The sequence below is a fragment of the Talpa europaea genome (genome assembly GCF_964194135.1).
Source record: "Talpa europaea genome assembly, chromosome: 6".
In the NCBI taxonomy this organism is placed as follows: Eukaryota; Metazoa; Chordata; class Mammalia; order Eulipotyphla; family Talpidae; genus Talpa; species Talpa europaea.
The window spans coordinates 92,443,975-92,460,292 of record NC_140072.1 but is presented as its reverse complement, the minus strand read 5'-3'; the positions used below and the strand labels follow the sequence as shown (position 1 = coordinate 92,460,292).

The window sequence follows — 16,318 nt, the reverse complement described above, 5'->3', positions numbered from 1 at the left end:
CTGTCTGGGTCTCCTCCACCTCACTTCATCTCCATTGGACTTCACCTCCACCTAACTTCACCTTTTGGTAGCCAATCACTGGATTTCTCTGGGCACAGCTGTAATTAAGAATGTGAACTAGAGGATCATAAAAATCCCTTTCAGCTTCAAGATTCTAATTATTAGAGGGCAGTATGTCCTTGCACACATGTTGCCAGCTTGGTAAAATACCTGTCTTTGTTTGGGTCGATGTTTGTGAGAGAATGACTGGCAGTCTGGTGTTTTTAACTTGTGTGCCACTCGCTCGCGTGATGGAGATGGGCATATTCTTTGATGCTGGACACTTCACTCACCACTCATAGATAATTAGATCAGTGGCGCTAAATTGGACTCACAGATTTTTCTATCTTAGTGGGTCAATAATGATGATGTTAGTTAACATTTATGCATCCGTAATTGAATTTGATTCTCTCAACAACCCCATGAGTTGGATTCTATTATTACTTCCACTTAATAAGCGGAACTGACACTTAAGGAGATTGAGTATTTGCCCATGGTCCCAGATCTCACAAGTGCAAGGGCAAGATTTGGAAGTCTGATTCTGGCATCTGAGTTTTGGGGTCTTAACTATCACACCACATGGATTCATCACCAATATTGCTGATTATCAGTTAACGTTGAATCATTGTCCCGTCTTCTGCAGCCCAGAGATGGACACAGCAGCGGTGGGATATTTCACATTGGCAAAGGTTTCATTCAAATCTGTTCAATAATTTCTTTACTAAATGCCATTCAATCATCTTTTTTTTTTAATAGAGGCATGTTTTATTTATTTATTTGTTTGTTTGTTTGTTTGTTTATACATGCACTGGGTACAGTCAGAAGCGCGGGAGGGTGAGAGAATTCACTAGAGCCAGAGCAGGGAGCAGAGCAGGCAGAAGGACCGAAGTACACTGCTGAGGGGAGCAGCGGGCGGCAGGAGAGGTCTGTGCACCTTGTGGGACCCTCCTCCGGTGGCCGGGGAGCAGCAGGGGATCGAACCGGCGCCGCAGAGGCCGCGGGCAGCTTTGCAACCCAGTGCTCAACCGCTGCGCCACCGGGGAGGCCCTCAATCATCTTTTTTAAGCTTTGTTTGCCTCTGAGTCTTGGATCTGTGTGTCCCTTTTATTAAATAGTTTTACTTTGGTGGATGAGGCTGGTGCAATGTGAGTGTGTGTGTGTGGGTGGATAGCATGGGTGTGAGGACATGAAAAAGCAGGAGAAAGGTCAGTAGGAAGGAAAGAAAATTATTCCTCTGGCTTGATGTCCGGCCTATTGTTGATAGACCCTACATTTATTTCTCTAGTAAATGTGATGATTATGCTTGTTACAATCTTCCTTTAAGAAATAAGTGACTGGGCCTCCCCGGTGGCGCAGCGGTTGAGCGCTGGGTTGTGAAGCTGCCCGCAGCCTCTGCAGCGCCGGTTCCATCCCAGGCTGCTCCCCGGCCACCAGAGGAGGGTCCCGCATGGCGTGCAGACCTCTCCTGCTGCCCGCTGCTCCTCTCAGCAGTGTACTTCGGTCCTTCTGCCTGCTCTGCTCCCCGCTCTGGCTCTGGTGAATTCTCTCACCCTCCCACGCTTCTGACTGTACACAGTGCTTGTATAAATAAATAAATAAATAAATCTTCAAAATAAATAAATAAATAAAAATACACGCCTCTTTAAAAAAATACTTTAAAAAAAAAGAAATACATGACTAATCTATTTGTGTGTGTGTATGTAGATGGAGCAAGAGAAAGTTGGCAAGATGGCTTGATAGGTATCTAAGTAAATGGCTAGTACATTCTAACCCCTAATTCTCACTGCATAGACTAAAATCAAATATTCTCAATATTCTAAATCAATATTCTCAGTATTTGATTTTGTGTTGTACACAAAAATAGCCTCACATATTAGCATGGAAGGCAAAAATAAGAAGGTAGGAAAGCTTAGACTGCATCTCTGCAGTTTAATGGAAAAACACAGGTTTCTCTTTATGCTGCTGCGCCCTAAATGGAAACTCACTGCTATCTATGAAAATCTCCAGCTCTTTAAGTTCCTTACCTTGTTGAGGAAGAACAAGTCTCGTTTGCTCTTGAGATAGTTGGACAGATTTCCATATTTGCAATATTCAACGATCACCATCAGAGGCCCTGCAGCCAAAACAGCACATGCTCAGCCACGCTGTGCCAGCCAGCCACTTGCCAGCCTTCTGTCTGCCCAAGAAGCTCCACCCCACCCCCTGTTATGTTAGCAAGACCTAGGGATGCAACTTAAAGGTGAGAGTTTTTTTTCCCATTTTAATCTAAGAAGGGTTAAAAAAAAAGAAACACCAAGGAAGAGGAGAGAGTTGGGGGGGTGGGGTGGGAAGGAGCAAAAGAATGAAGAGCAGAAGAACTAGAGAAAGAATTTCCCCCAACATTCTGCAGAGCCAGGGCGCCACCAGTGACTGCCAGCCCCGCTCTCCTCCTGTGAGTCAGCCTCTGACTCAGCGCCCCAGGATTATCAAGCAGCTCCATGCCCCTTCCCAATGCAGAGAATAGGTTCATTCTGTGTGACTTGTCTCTCCCCAGCAGCCTATTAGTCTGGTTGGCTATACAGATGCAAAGTTGCAAACAGGATGAGCTTACAAGGCAGAGTGCTCTCTGAGAAGGGACTTAGCTTTGGCAATACTCGAGGATAATGGAAATGCAGGCGGCTGCCTCGGTGCCAAGGACTCTACTTCTGCCTCCCAGCCTTTGTTTTCCTTCCTCATCGCTGCTCCCACCAGGTAGGTGTTCCCCAGCTACCCTTGTCTCTACATTTTACATTTGTAAGTACAGGTCCTCGGTTTCTTTCCAACTCAAGATATAATAACTTGGCTGCAGGGAGGGCAGAAAGGCCTCTGAGAAAAGGCTGAAGCCCTCAGTCCTAACGACAGCCCTGTCCTTGTCACTTGTCCTAGTGGGTGAGGCCTGTTTAAAGGGGAAGGGACCTATAGCCCCTCCTTCTGGGATCCTGCCAGTAGCATTCATTCTTTAGGTGAAACTTCAAGGAAAGTTGAACCTTACATGCTCTTGCCTTAGCTCTGAGACAAAAACACCCTCCACTTGACCTAGAATCTATGCAAGAAGATTTAAAAGATTTAGAAAGTAGCTGTTTCGAAAGGAACATATGGTAAATTTACCATACAGGCAAGGCCTGTCTAGGACTGGAGCACCCTAGCATGAATGGACAACTGGTCGGTCTGGATCTATGAAAGGCCATTTTCTAGGAAGTGAGGAGGAGCAGGATGGGGAGGAGGGATTGTCCGTCAGAGAATGTGCCTCAGCATGTGAATGGGGAGACGGTACAGGCTTCCCCTTCTTTTACCTCCTTGCTTGGTGCAGGCTCCTAGCAGGTTGACCACATTCAGATGGTGGCCGATGTGGGTCAAGATCTTGAGTTCAGTCATGAGAGCTTTGTACTCACTGGCCGTGGCCCCCTCTGTGTGAGAAGCAAGGAAGAATCAAGGTGACAGGACAATGGGCTCCTTCCGCAGGCAGCATTCCCGCCCTCCATGTTTGTCAATGCTGGGCCCGTGGCTTCTTTGACTTCCCCCACATTCTGCAGAACGGCCAAGTCTCCAGACTGTTTTCATTACTCCCACCCTCCTGAGCCAACATCCTTTGATTACAGTAAGGCCCAGAGTACTGTGGGGTTAGTCACTGGACGTTTCCTCTTGGTGGACCTAGTCCTGCTCAGCAATGCGCTGACTCAGAGCGGGACACCGTGAAAGCACCTTCCAGTGGCTTCCCTTCCGTCAGAACCAGGCCAGGAGAACCTTCCAGTCAGAGGGTGTGCGCACACCCCCCGCTTTTTCTCACTTTGTCTTCTATAAGGAGTTACAAAGAAGGAGCTCAAGGGGCCTGCAGGAACAGATTGGTCCCTTGTGTAAACATCTTCGCAATGTATGATATTCTCCCTTTAACCTTTTCCTCCCTGGAGCAGGAGGGTTATCTGGAGGATCCGTAAGCCTCTGACTTCAACTTCATTCTCAGAGATAAACAACATTAGTCTAAGAATTCACAGAGCACATCACCAAAATTAGGTTCTGTTTGTTCTTAATGACAAGTTTTTAAGGCACTTAAAAATGTTTATTTTTAGAAATAAAAAAGGTTAAAAATCTTGCTGTAAAATATTCTAACAATTAGATGTATAAAGAGTAAAGCCACTACAACCTACTTACCTTCCAGGAAGTAACCACTGTTAATCCTGTTAATCATGTGAAGTTCCAGGCATCTTTCAATGCATTTATAAAAATATAAACCCAATCAAAATCTCTGTTTACATCAATTGGATCATACCCATTCATATATATACATATTTTATATTTTCCTCTCTTTTAAATATAAGACTTAAAAAATTATTTTGTTTTGAGGTAACATTGTTTTACAACATTGTGTTTCAGAGGTATAGGATCTGCCCCTTCAGGTATTTGATTCATGGCATTCCTGACATTTATTTATTTATTTATTTATTTATTTATTTTAAGACTTTATTTTTCAGTAGAAGAACTGGGGTGTAGGTTAGAAGTGGGGTAGGGAGGATGTGAGAGGATTCACCAGAGACAGAGTGGGGAGCAGAAGAGGCAGATCTACCGAAATACACTGCTAAGGGGAGCAGCAGGTGAGACAGCAGGTGGGAAAGCAGAGGTCTGCCTCCACCATGCTGGTTAGCTCCCTGGCTGGGGATCGAACTCAAACCCTTGCAGTGGAAAGCACTGAGACTTAACCCCTAGACCACCAGCATTCCTGACATTTAGATTGTGTACAGTTTTTGTGGGTTATTTTGACATTATAAATAATGTAATAGATCAGCTTGTACATAATCTTCGTACATATGTGCAATATTTCTATAGGACAGACCTGGAAATGGATTAAAAAATGTGCATTTTACACTGTGGTAGATACTGACATGGTATTTCATAAGCACAAATCTTTTTTTGAAGATAACCAAATAAATTCTAGAAACCTCCCAATGAACGCAGGATTGGCTAACAGTAGATGTTCAACAAATATTTGTTTGATAAATAAACAACATGGTAATTCTCGTTTCAGACACTGGCAAAAGGCCCAAAAAAGGGTAAAGGTTTTGCTCAAGGGCACTTGGAAGGAGCTTCTGGCTCATGGCCTTTGTTTGGCATTCTGCCTTTTCAGCTTCTCCCAGAAACAGATGGTCAACCTATTTCGGTAAGAAAGCTGAATGAAAATAGTTTTTAAGGAATTTTATAGAGTGGGCGATTTGAGAGACTTCTTCAATCAATGCTGATGCCTTTTTTAAAAAGCTAACACTCAGTTTCCATGTTATATGGACTAGATTCTCTGGGCCTTTAAAAAATCTCATCAGAATTTCTCTCCCCCAGCCCCCAACCACCCAAGTATTAATGCCCTTTTGGCACAAGGCGAAAAGCCCAGGCTCTTTTGCTCAGATTGTTCAATTGACAGCCGGGGCCATAAGTGTTGTCTTAGACCCAAAGAGACAGAGATGGAAGCTGACTTGCTTCTCCTAGAGGCAGGGTGTGATAGCGAGCAGGGAAAGGAAAGTTGCTGAGGAAGCAGATGCTCCAGGTTTATCAATAGTTTCCACTTATCTCCAGGTGGATACTACATTGCCTTTGGGGGCTCTTTCAGGATTTTGGAACAATGGCCTGTTTCCAGAAGGCATAGGCATTCCCTGCAGCCCCCTTTGTAGCTCTGTGGGTGGGGGAGGAGAACTGCTGTCAAGGCTGCAGGATGCACTGTTACCACTTCTGCACAGATGAGCTGTGTGGCCTTATGGAGACTTCAGCCTTTTAGGGCTGTTTTTCCTCATGTGAAAACTGGGGTAATACCTACCTCACAAGGCTTAGGGAGAAAATAGAAAAATGGCAATTTCATGTGGGTCAGACGAATAGATTTAAGTACCTAGTCTGGCCCTATCTCCTATAGAAGACAAGCTGATGCCTCTTTAGAATCTCAAGTGGGGGTGGGGGGGATGGGGATCTGAGTGCAGCTATTCTTACAAAACTCCTGCAAGCATGTGGGGGGTCCACCTCAAACACAGGCTTGACTGGTAAATGACAAATCCCATTCCTGGCTACTTTCAAAATTGAACTGTCAGTTCTTCATAATTTCTAATCAGAGCTCCACTGGATGAGGATGATCTTTGAGGTGAAAATTCCATCACATGGGGCTTTTGTAAGACGGTGTCCAGGCTGGAAGAAAGTGGAGGGCTTCATTATTTCCCTAAGGAAATGGCCCTTTTTCCTGGAGCTTTTGCCAGATACCTGCTTAGTTGGGAGCAACACTTCCCAGACATCAGAGTCCCATGTCAATATGGTGGAGATTTTGAAAAGCTAAAAACTACCCTAAGTGTTTTCAGTCCTATTTCTTTTTGCTTTGGGAATCTTAAAATGCGCTGAAGTAATGTGAGTGAGGAAATGAGATCTTTTCTGTGCTTTAAAGGACAGCAAATTTTTGATACATTTGGTTTACACAGTTTCCACTGATTTTTTGCAACCTATCTTGTGGTGGCAGTTATACATCACTGTGTGATTTGACTCCACTGGTCAGTACTTCACAGATTGGTAGTATCTTCACCACTAGAAAGTTAACTCATTTGTGTGTGTGTCTTTTAATTTCTTAAGAGGAAATGCTTTATGGTTGGGGCGTGACAATATAAAATCAATTGATCAACTCAAGTGTTTCAACTTCGTGATTTCACTTTATAGTTAGGTCCAGCTTGAGTTAGCCCTTGGGGACCGTGTCGCACAACTATGTTTCCACTCAGGCATCACAGTGGATCTTCCCAAAGTACCGAACTTGTGACTGCAGTGGGCTTAGGTCCCTGGTGGTCAGTCTAGAGCCTGAGAGGTGATGGAAGAAAGATCTTTGGTATGACAGAAATCATTTTCCTATGGACAATACTAGATGGCTTCATTTTACAAGCTTTATTCTGAGCTCTTCCTGCTTAACCAAAACTCCTGTTGTAAAGGTGCATCCTGCAGAAGACTTAAGCCACAGCAGAAATAACTTGTGTCTGTTCCTGGGCCAAATCCAGCATGTCCCAGTGTTAAGGAAATATGATGGGTCAGTTCAAAATCAAACACCATCCATACCTTTCAGCATTTTTACAGCCACAGTCCTGCAGGTGGGGGACTTCTTAATGCCAAAAGCAGATGCTTGAACCACTTTCCCAAAAGCCCCTCTTCCAAGTGATTTACCTGTAGTGAAAAGAAGATATTGGTTGATTTTCGATGCCAGGTGATGAGTTTGTCTTTTTCAGGATGGAAGTTCCTTTTTTCCTATGTGTATATATGTGAGGCTTGTAGCTTTGAATGGAAACGCCAATCAACTGACCTCAAGTGAGTTAAAGCAAGGGATCTATTCTTCCAACTTTTTGCTATGCTTCTGAGGCATCCCATCCTTCAAAGCCAGGCTAGGCCCTAGGAAGGCATTTGGTGCTGGTGGAGGGCTAGTTTCCTCTTTGCAAGGATTGATAGAGACAATACCAAATCCTCGGTGGTCTCTGCTAACCCGAGATTTGCTAACATCGTTAATATTAATTTGCTAACATTATTACCAAATATTTCCCTGCATTTCACCTAAGCCCCCTTTCTTGTCACTTAAGGCTATTTCTTCTTATTTGGTTTTGGCACAAAGTGAGAGGTAGAGAATAATGGTTAGTACCATTGGTGATAATAATGCTTTATAACTAAAAAATAATCATTAAGTCATTACACAGACTTCCTTGCCAGGCAAAATATACTCAATATTTCGTACATGTCTTCATATGATGATTCTTTATGCTTCAGCACCCAAGCCTATGAACCAGTGGTAGGAATTCATTTTAACCACAGAGAGGAAGCTGCCAGACAAGGCAACGCAACACCGAGCAAGGGTTCATTCATGGCACCTGTTACTTATGCTATAATGATGGTTAGAGGGTTTCTTTCAGTCATAGTATAAATCCGGAGAGAGGGGAGGTTCCAGATTCCCTTCCCCACCTAAGGAAGGGCAGAGCTGGGCAGCAGGGAGCAGCTAGAAAAGTCTGGGAGAAGTACTGGGGAGAGGGAAATGAAGACTGGAGGAGGCAAATGGAGCACAGACATGTGAAGAAGCTGTGCTTGCTCTGGGCCTTTATTTTATGGGTTTGAGATCTTTGTTTCTACCATTGAGAACAAACTGGTTCTCACTTGACTTCCCTGTCTTTTCACTTATTTTTTTGGAAACTGACTGCTGCCTCGTAAAATAGCACAAAGCTAGTATGGTCTCTTTAGTCATTTGATGCATTGGGATCCTTCTGCAGACCAATGCAAGGGACTTGACCCTTCAGTGGACTTGACCTTGCCTGATCCTTCTCCTTTGTGATTCTCCTTGGTCTTACCTAAATGCCATTAAATAGCTCAGAACAGCGCCAAGTCATTGACATAGAATGAAAGGATGTTAGATTCTCTACCAAGAATGTTCTTGGTTGAGCAGGTCCTGGAACACCCCAGGGAGCAGCATGGCAGCAGGAGCTGAGCCCTCCTTGGCATCCTTACAAGAGGCAGCACCAGCCCTGGCACCATCCATTTGTCAAATTCCAGATCTCTGTGTTGTTTTCCATTTTAGGTAATTCTGACTTTATTTTCCAATGGAAAGATGCAAGGTCAGAAGTTATCCCAATTTCTGCAATAAATTTATAGGGACTGAATGTGCTCCCAGGTTTAGTGAGAAATCACTAACTAGATAGGTTTCTACAGTTTGTGGATTCTAGAATTTCTATGGTAGCAGTATCTTTGCTCCAAGCTCTGACTATATCTGTCAGGTACTATACATTCCAGCCTCCCTCACAAGGGCTGCTGATATAATCAACAGAGCATGTGGCTGAAGTCAGAGACAGCTGGCCTGTGTATTTTTCTACATTTATTATCCATTGAAAGTCTGTCCATTAAACTGGGTTTTACTCTCCATCCACGGAAACAAAATCTTGGCTATTTTCTTTTGCCAGACATTAGTTCAAATTACTTTCTGTCATTTATTTGACTTAACAAATAACAAATCTTGGGCCTTTTGGCCCCTTCTGTAGGAGGAAGAGCATATCTCAGGTCCTTACAGCCACACTCTACACTGAGAGGCAGAGTTAGCTGACTGACACACTTTCCCCATCAGCAACACACGCATGTTTGCCAAGTCACAGCATCTGGCAACACATGGGAAGGAAAAGAACCATGACAAGTCTCTTAAGTGAGGACTTTCTGCTAAAATGGGATTGACTGAATGTACAGAGCCCCTGGGAAATCCTGGTAGAAGGACCCATCTAAAGTCCTCCTTGTGGGCCTCCCCGGTGGCGCAGCGGTTGAGCGCTGGGTTGCAAAGCTGCCCGCGGCCTCTGCGGCGCCGGTTCCATCCCCGGCTGCTCCCCGGCCACCGGAGGAGGATCCCACATGGCGCGCAGACCTCTCCTGCCACCCGCTGCTCCCCTCAGCAGTGTACTTCAGTCCTTCTGCCTGCTCTGCTCCCCACTCTGGCTCTGGTGAATTCTCTCACCCTCCCGCGCTTCTGACTGTACCCAGTGCATGTATAAACAAAACAAACAAACAAATATAATACATAAATAAATAAAAAACATGCCTCTATAAAAATAAATAAATAAATAAAGTCCTCCTTGTGACATGCATCAGGGTCAGACCATTCAAGGAACGAAGAGATAGGAAAGCAGGGATAGAAAACTGTACTGCTCTGCGAAATAGGACTTGACTGTCCTACACTCAAAGAAGCCTGTTTGGTTGTGATTGATAACTCTGGAAACCGATGTGGCTGACAGTGGCTTAGAGTTGTGGAAAAATTATCCTGTGTTCTCTGCCAAGGTGACTGACGCGCTGGGCTAGCTGCCATTTAATTTAGACTTGCAGAAGGAAATCATCCAGTGTGTCACCTGCCCTTAACGAATCTAAATTTAGTTGATTTTTGGTTTCTTGTCAGCAATCGTTGCAGGTTTTCTCTTGTCTCTCCAGCCTTTAACTAGTTTCCAATTTTCTCCCATAAGCCAAACAACATACTTTTGTTGCTAAATCTCCTTTCTCATGTAGGAAGAAATGTAAGTGGAATCATTTCAAAGCCCAAGAGAACAACAGGACAAGTCTCTTCTCCTTCTGTGTCCCCTCTTACCCTACTCTGATACAGACTCAGGACAGGGAATGGAGACGATACTATTGAAACAGCTGCAAAAACAGGCCCTTGACAGAAAGAGTGACAGGCCAGGAACACTGGATCCATGATCTCTTTTCTTAGTTCCCACTACTAATGATTCTGGCATAGATAGAAGCAAGTGGAAAACTTTCAGAAGCCGCAATCCAAATATTTGGGGCAGGAGTAATTGAGATTTCTGTTCTTTTGTGAAGCCAAGGGCTGGCAAGGAATTTTCATTGTGATGTCTGAGCTGGAGCGCTGGGGAATACTCTGAGGAAAGCACATTGGCTGATTATTCAGCGCATCTGTGTTACCTGGAAAACAACATCTTTGCTCTTCAGAAACAAAACTTTAATGACCCCTAGTACTTACTTTTCTGTGTGACATTCCAAACACCCAGGAAAAAGTAGTGTGTCTGTTTTTTGATCCATAGCCTTGAAGAGCACCGACTTCTTTCACCGAATGTTTGCTTTTGCTGTTCCTCACCATCCTGAACTGTCTTCCAGGTCACAAGTTTCTAGCTCCTCAAAAATTCCATTGTTTGAGTGCCTGTTACTTATAAGCCGCTGTTAGAACTAATCTCTCCCCTTCCCCTTCATCTATCTACCTTTGTACCCCCCAAGGCTTAGACTGGCATCTGCTGCCCAGAGCAGACTCTCAATAACTGACAGGGGTGAACAGGTGCTCCCTTGGCCCCTCCTGTGGTCTCAGCATTCGGTTAGAATTAAGGACCTCAGCGTGCTTCTCTCTTCCTAGTTTGTGAACAGCTGGAGCTAGAATCCCAAGTTGAGTTTTATTTTTGCACTCCTCAACCACAGCACTGGCTTGTAATGAGTGCAATATGGCTGTGGGACTCTATTGCACAAATACATTACCTAGTTTTAGCCGCTCCCGGGCAAATTCCCACTTGCTGGCATCATAAGGGAGACGCTCACACTGCTCGTCCAGGGGAACCTCATCGGGGTCCATTATAATTGACAGGTAGTCCGTCTTTATTTCAGAAGAAGACTAAGAAATAAAGAGATCTCAAAGTCACTAACAAGTAACCTTAAACAACCCCAGAAAGCCAATTTAAATTGATAGCTGGTTGAGACCTTCCTGGTGATGCAAGGGTTAAGATGCAACCTATGAAGCAATCTGCAGCCTTCGCAGCACGAGTTCGATTCCCAGGCAGGGAGCGACCCACATGGCGCAGCAGACCTCTCCTGACTTGCTTGCTGCTCCCCTCAGCAGTGTGTTTCAGTCAGTCTGTCTGTTCTGCTCCCCACTCTGTCTCTGGTGAATCCTCTCATCCCCCACATCTCTGGCCTGTCCCCCAGCTCTTGTATATATAAATAAATAAATAAATCCTTTAAAAAAAGTGATAGTTGGGCCTCCCTGGTGGCACAGCGGTTGAGCGCTGGGTTGCGAAGCTGCCTGCAGCCTCTGCAGCACCGGTGCGATCCCTGGCTGCTCCCCGGCCACCGGAGGAGGGTTCCGCATGGCGCGCAGACCTCTCCTGCCACCCGCTGCTCCCCCCAGCAGTGTACTTCGGTCCTTCTGCCTGCTCTGCTCCCCGCTCTGGCTCTGGTGGATTCTCTCATCCTCCCGCGCTTCTGACTGTACCCAGTGCATGTATAAATAAATAAATAAATCTTTTTTAAAAAAAAAAGTGATAGTTGGCAACATCTGTTGCTATTTTGTTCATGTTGAAACCAGGTACAGAAAGTAGCTCTCTGCATATACGTATGCACACTCGAGTGCGCCATCTCCATTAGACAACCTCTTATGATTCCCACACTGCTTTACCATAGAACTAGGTCCACCATCCTAGTGCAGAGAAAATGCTCTTAGATTCTTCAGTGACATTATGACTTGTTCTTAAACAATTGGCATCTGATAGTTCTCTAAGAAATACAAAGTGTTTTTGTAAAATCATTCTAAAAATGATGAAATCAACTTCCATGGCCACTTTGTATCAACAAGAATATACGTTACAGATGAGCCAACAGTGGTGTCCCTGCTTATGGCCTTGAGTTTCGGTAACTCTTGCATAGAACTTATGTAAATTCATTTAAATGAATTGGGGCCCTCCTTTTTTGGTGCCTTTCCCTAAGCGGGATCAGAATCCAGGAGAGTAGACAACTTCTCCATCTATACCATTTCACACCCACCCACATTCTTCTGCTTTTACTCTGCCTGCTCTGTGCTGTCACAGCTCACCTCATCCATCACTCGCAACCGTCTCCTCACAAAAATTATCACTAAAATGTGTAACAAATAGCTCCAGGCAGAAAGACTTGTCTGGTCTCCACAAAGAGTGTAAAACAGAGAAAAACATGGACACACTGAAAAAAATAGGTCATATGGAAAAATATGGTATGAACTGTATTTGCCATTTGTGTTAGATCATCAGGGCCCAGGCCTTTGTGTTAGATCATCAGGGCCAGGTCTTTAAGACTACAGAGGAGTGACACTCCCATTCCAGAGTGCTGGGTGTTCACAGGGGAGCTGTTGGATTGTCTTCTGATAAAACTTTTCAATAGCCAAAAGAGCCATGGTTTTGAGAAACAATCCCCAAAGATTCCAGGATAGTGGCAGGCTAGCAAGGGACACCTTGATTGCTGGGGATGTGTGGGGAAGTTGACAGTGGTGTTGAGAGAGTCAGGGGGCTGGCAAGAGAAGACAAGCTCCCCACGTGGCACCTATGGAATTTTATGGTTTATCTCACTATGGCAGACAAGAGGAAACACAAGCAAAACTCCAGTGAAGGTTTTGGGGAGTGTATGATAGTAGAAGCTTAGTTGACAAATATTTATTCTTTCAATTGACATTAACACTGAGCAGCTATTAGGCGCTTGGCATGGAAGCTGCACAGCTCAGCGCTTCAGAACCCAGGCACTGAGGTGGGCGGCCTGGATTTCTTGAATCACAGCTGGATTCTGACCGGCACATAACCTTGGGCAAGTGTCTTACTTAACCTTTCTAAGCTTAGTTTCCTTATCTGCAAAGTAGTGATAATCATGGTACTTATCTCATAGGGATGTTGTGAGTATCAAATGAAATAATCCCATGTAAAGCTATTAGGACAGGGCCTGGTATATAGTAACAGCAGTAAATGTTAGCTGTTACTAAATGTTCGTAAATGTAAGTATAACACTGGACTATGTAGGGTGGGGATAAAAAGATAAACCACAGACTTTATCAATAAGCCATGTACACTGTGGCTAGAGAAACCACATGCAAACACATTTTGATCCTTTGCTCCTCTTGGCCTCCCAGAACCAATCACATTTTAAATTTTATTAGCAATCTGTTATTGAGATAATAATCTCTTGCCCTGATCCTTTTATTGACACCAAGTTTTCATAATTCTTAGAAACCCAAGGAACTTCTTCAATTTAGTTCCAATTTACTTTGCCAGCTTTATTATTGTTTCCACTCTGCTGCTGCATGCAAGGTGACTGGATTCCCCTTTGTATGTGGAATGGGGACTAGGGAGGGTTTTATGCTGTTTTCCTTCCAGCTACCACAGGCAAAGTTTGTCTCTAAACTTTGCTTTCTCTGAAAGGTTTTCCCCCTCTCCTCCTTTGAAATCCTCAGCCTTTGTTATCCACCTTACAGCTTTTGTAAGTTCTGCTTTTGTTATATGTATTTCCTACAGGAGGACTCTACCCTTTCAAGATGCTGTTTGCCTTCTAAAGCAGTGGCCTTAATTGCCATGTCTTAAACCTATCGCTCCATCTAACACACCTGATGCTATATACCCCAGGGAACAGTGCACATTCACCTCAGGCCAGCACTGTGAAGCACACTGGGTTTTAAAAAGTCTAAGGTCAAGCTCCTGGGTTCAAAACTCAGCACCAGCTCTCACTAGTTTTGTGACTTTGGAGAAGTTAGTTTACTCTCTGAAACTCAGATTCCCTCTCTCTAAGTTGGGAATAATAATAAATCTACCTCTTTGAATTTTGAGAAGGATTAAGTGAGATACTATATAAAGAGGTTCCTATGACACCTAACACATGAATAAGGGCTAGTAAATCTCTAGAAATTGAGAGGCCCACTTAGCACTTTTCAAGTCCCATTGATTTTCCCTCCTAAATATCTCTTGACCCTAATAATTTAGACTGTGACCATCATTTCTTACTGGACTATGGTAGTCTTCTTTCAGGTTCCTCTCTATTTACTCTTGCCCCTTAGATCTAAGTCCATTTTCTTCACTGTGGCCAAAATAATCTTTCCAGACACAAATCTCTCACAATCTCCTACCTTTATCCCTCTTCCCCCACCTCCTGTAACTGCTGGAATACAGACTAAATTCCTGATCATGGTATTCCTTCAGCCTGGCCCCACCTCAGAGGCCATTCCCTCTCCCATAATACTTTTTCCTCCTTTCTTTGCCATATTACCCACTTTGCACATCTTTTCATCAGTAACTTTAGTTGCAGTTTTATGTTTGTTTACGTCTTTGTTAAAGTCATGTCCTCTCCAGCCTGCACATTAAGACTTGTTCACTACTTTCTCTAGAGGGCATTATGCAAGACCTGGGACTCTGCATTGAGCAAGCATGCCATAAATACTCAAGACATGAGTGAGTGAATGACCGCGTGCCGGCACCTTGCCCCCTGAACTTCAGAGAAGCAAGCAGTACTGAAGGTCTAATCATTGGAAACTGATGTCTGAATTTCAACCTGAACCTCACACTCTAAAGAACTGATTGGTATATTGGGGCTCAGAAACTGGCATATTTCTTTGGGTTTCCATAATATTATGAGTGGTCAGAAGTGGGTCTTTATTTAGTTTTTTCCTTTTTGTTGCTTAGCAGGGCACAAGGTTAAGAAAATGAAAGTTTCACAGCTCCTTTGCTGAATTTAAAGTCATTATTGCATATTTTTATATCAAAAAAAATCCCTCCATCCTTGGAAAATAATACTCTGCTCATTTCTCTAGCTTTTCTTTGAAAAGTACACTTTGTGGTTGAGAGACATTTTGCTGCTTCATTTTCAGTGTTTATCAGGTCAGAAACAGGAGCAAGGGGCCAGGGGAAGGAGTCCAGTGCTTGCTCAGCGCCTGCTCACAGCACCAGATAGTCACTTTAGAATATTATATGCAAAAATGAGCACAGAACTTCTGAAATGTTCTTACCCTTTTCAGTTTTCGGATAAAGAGAGTTAATAGGAGCCAGAAGAGGGTGGCGGCCACGCAGGTACACGTCAGTGTGATCAGCTCCAGGTTAGATTTGTCCGAAGTTCCTGGAGAAAGAAAAATCACCAAATGGTGCTAAGAAGCAACTCTGAAACACAGGAGCTTAATGATTTTGCAAAAAAAAAAAAAAAAAAAATGCCCAGTGGCTCTGGGCATCGTGGTGGACATAATGTGCTGGAGCAGGAATTAATCTCTGGGACAGATCCTCTTTTACCTCCTGAGTCAGGCAGGGCCCACAAGATGATCACACTAAATACACATAAATTAAAGGACTTTCCAGAAATTTTGCTATTGGGTTTTCAAGCTTTGTAATCCCAAAAATAGCTAATTAAAAATCAGAGGAGAGGGCCTGCCCAGTGGCGCAGAGGTTGAGCGCTGGGTTGCCAAGCTGCCCGCAGCCTCTGCAGTGCTGGTTCGATCCCCAGCTGCTCCCCGGCCACCAGAGGAGGGTCCCACATGGCGCGCAGACCTCTCCTGCCGCCCGCTGCTCCCCTCAGCAGTGTACTTCGGTCCTTCTGCCTGCTCTGCTCCCCGCTCTGGCTCTGGTGAATTCTCTCACCCTCCCACGCTTCTGACTGTACCCAGTGCTTGTATAAATAAATACATCTTTAAAAAATAAATAAATAAAAAATAAAACAGTCTGTGTCAGCACATGGGAACTATAGTTCGAGACACCTTTAAAAAAATAAATAAAAATCAGAGGAGAAATTAAAAATGGGGAAAAATTAAGGCAGGAACAAAAGCACATTAAAATGCTAAATCTGAAATATGTTAAATCTTCCTAATGGGTTTTAGAGGAAATTTTAAAGAAAAAGAATAAGAAAAAGATGCATAAAAGAGCTACTTTGGGACTCATAAAGTTCTTCAAAGTTGATTTGAAAAATAAAAATAAAGCTCAAAGACTGTGACCATTGCCTGTTCACTTCTTTTGGAACAGTCTGGCCAAATCCCTCACATCCCCGG

General features: G+C 43.9%; 1 protein-coding gene across 2 annotated transcripts in view; it reads right to left on the bottom strand.

Annotated features, from left to right (window-relative positions):
- FLT1 (fms related receptor tyrosine kinase 1) overlaps window positions 1–16,318 on the bottom strand; it is a gene marked incomplete at both ends in the record, with an annotated part of 170,714 nt that overhangs the window by 18,891 nt on the left and 135,505 nt on the right. For both annotated transcript variants that reach the window (XM_084235227.1, XM_084235226.1), the window contains 5 exons: window positions 2,064–2,152; window positions 3,351–3,464; window positions 7,117–7,221; window positions 11,047–11,179; window positions 15,296–15,402. In XM_084235227.1, the coding sequence (XP_084091353.1) occupies window positions 2,064–2,152; window positions 3,351–3,464; window positions 7,117–7,221; window positions 11,047–11,179; window positions 15,296–15,402 (548 nt within the window). The remainder of the gene's footprint in view (window positions 1–2,063; window positions 2,153–3,350; window positions 3,465–7,116; window positions 7,222–11,046; window positions 11,180–15,295; window positions 15,403–16,318) is intronic.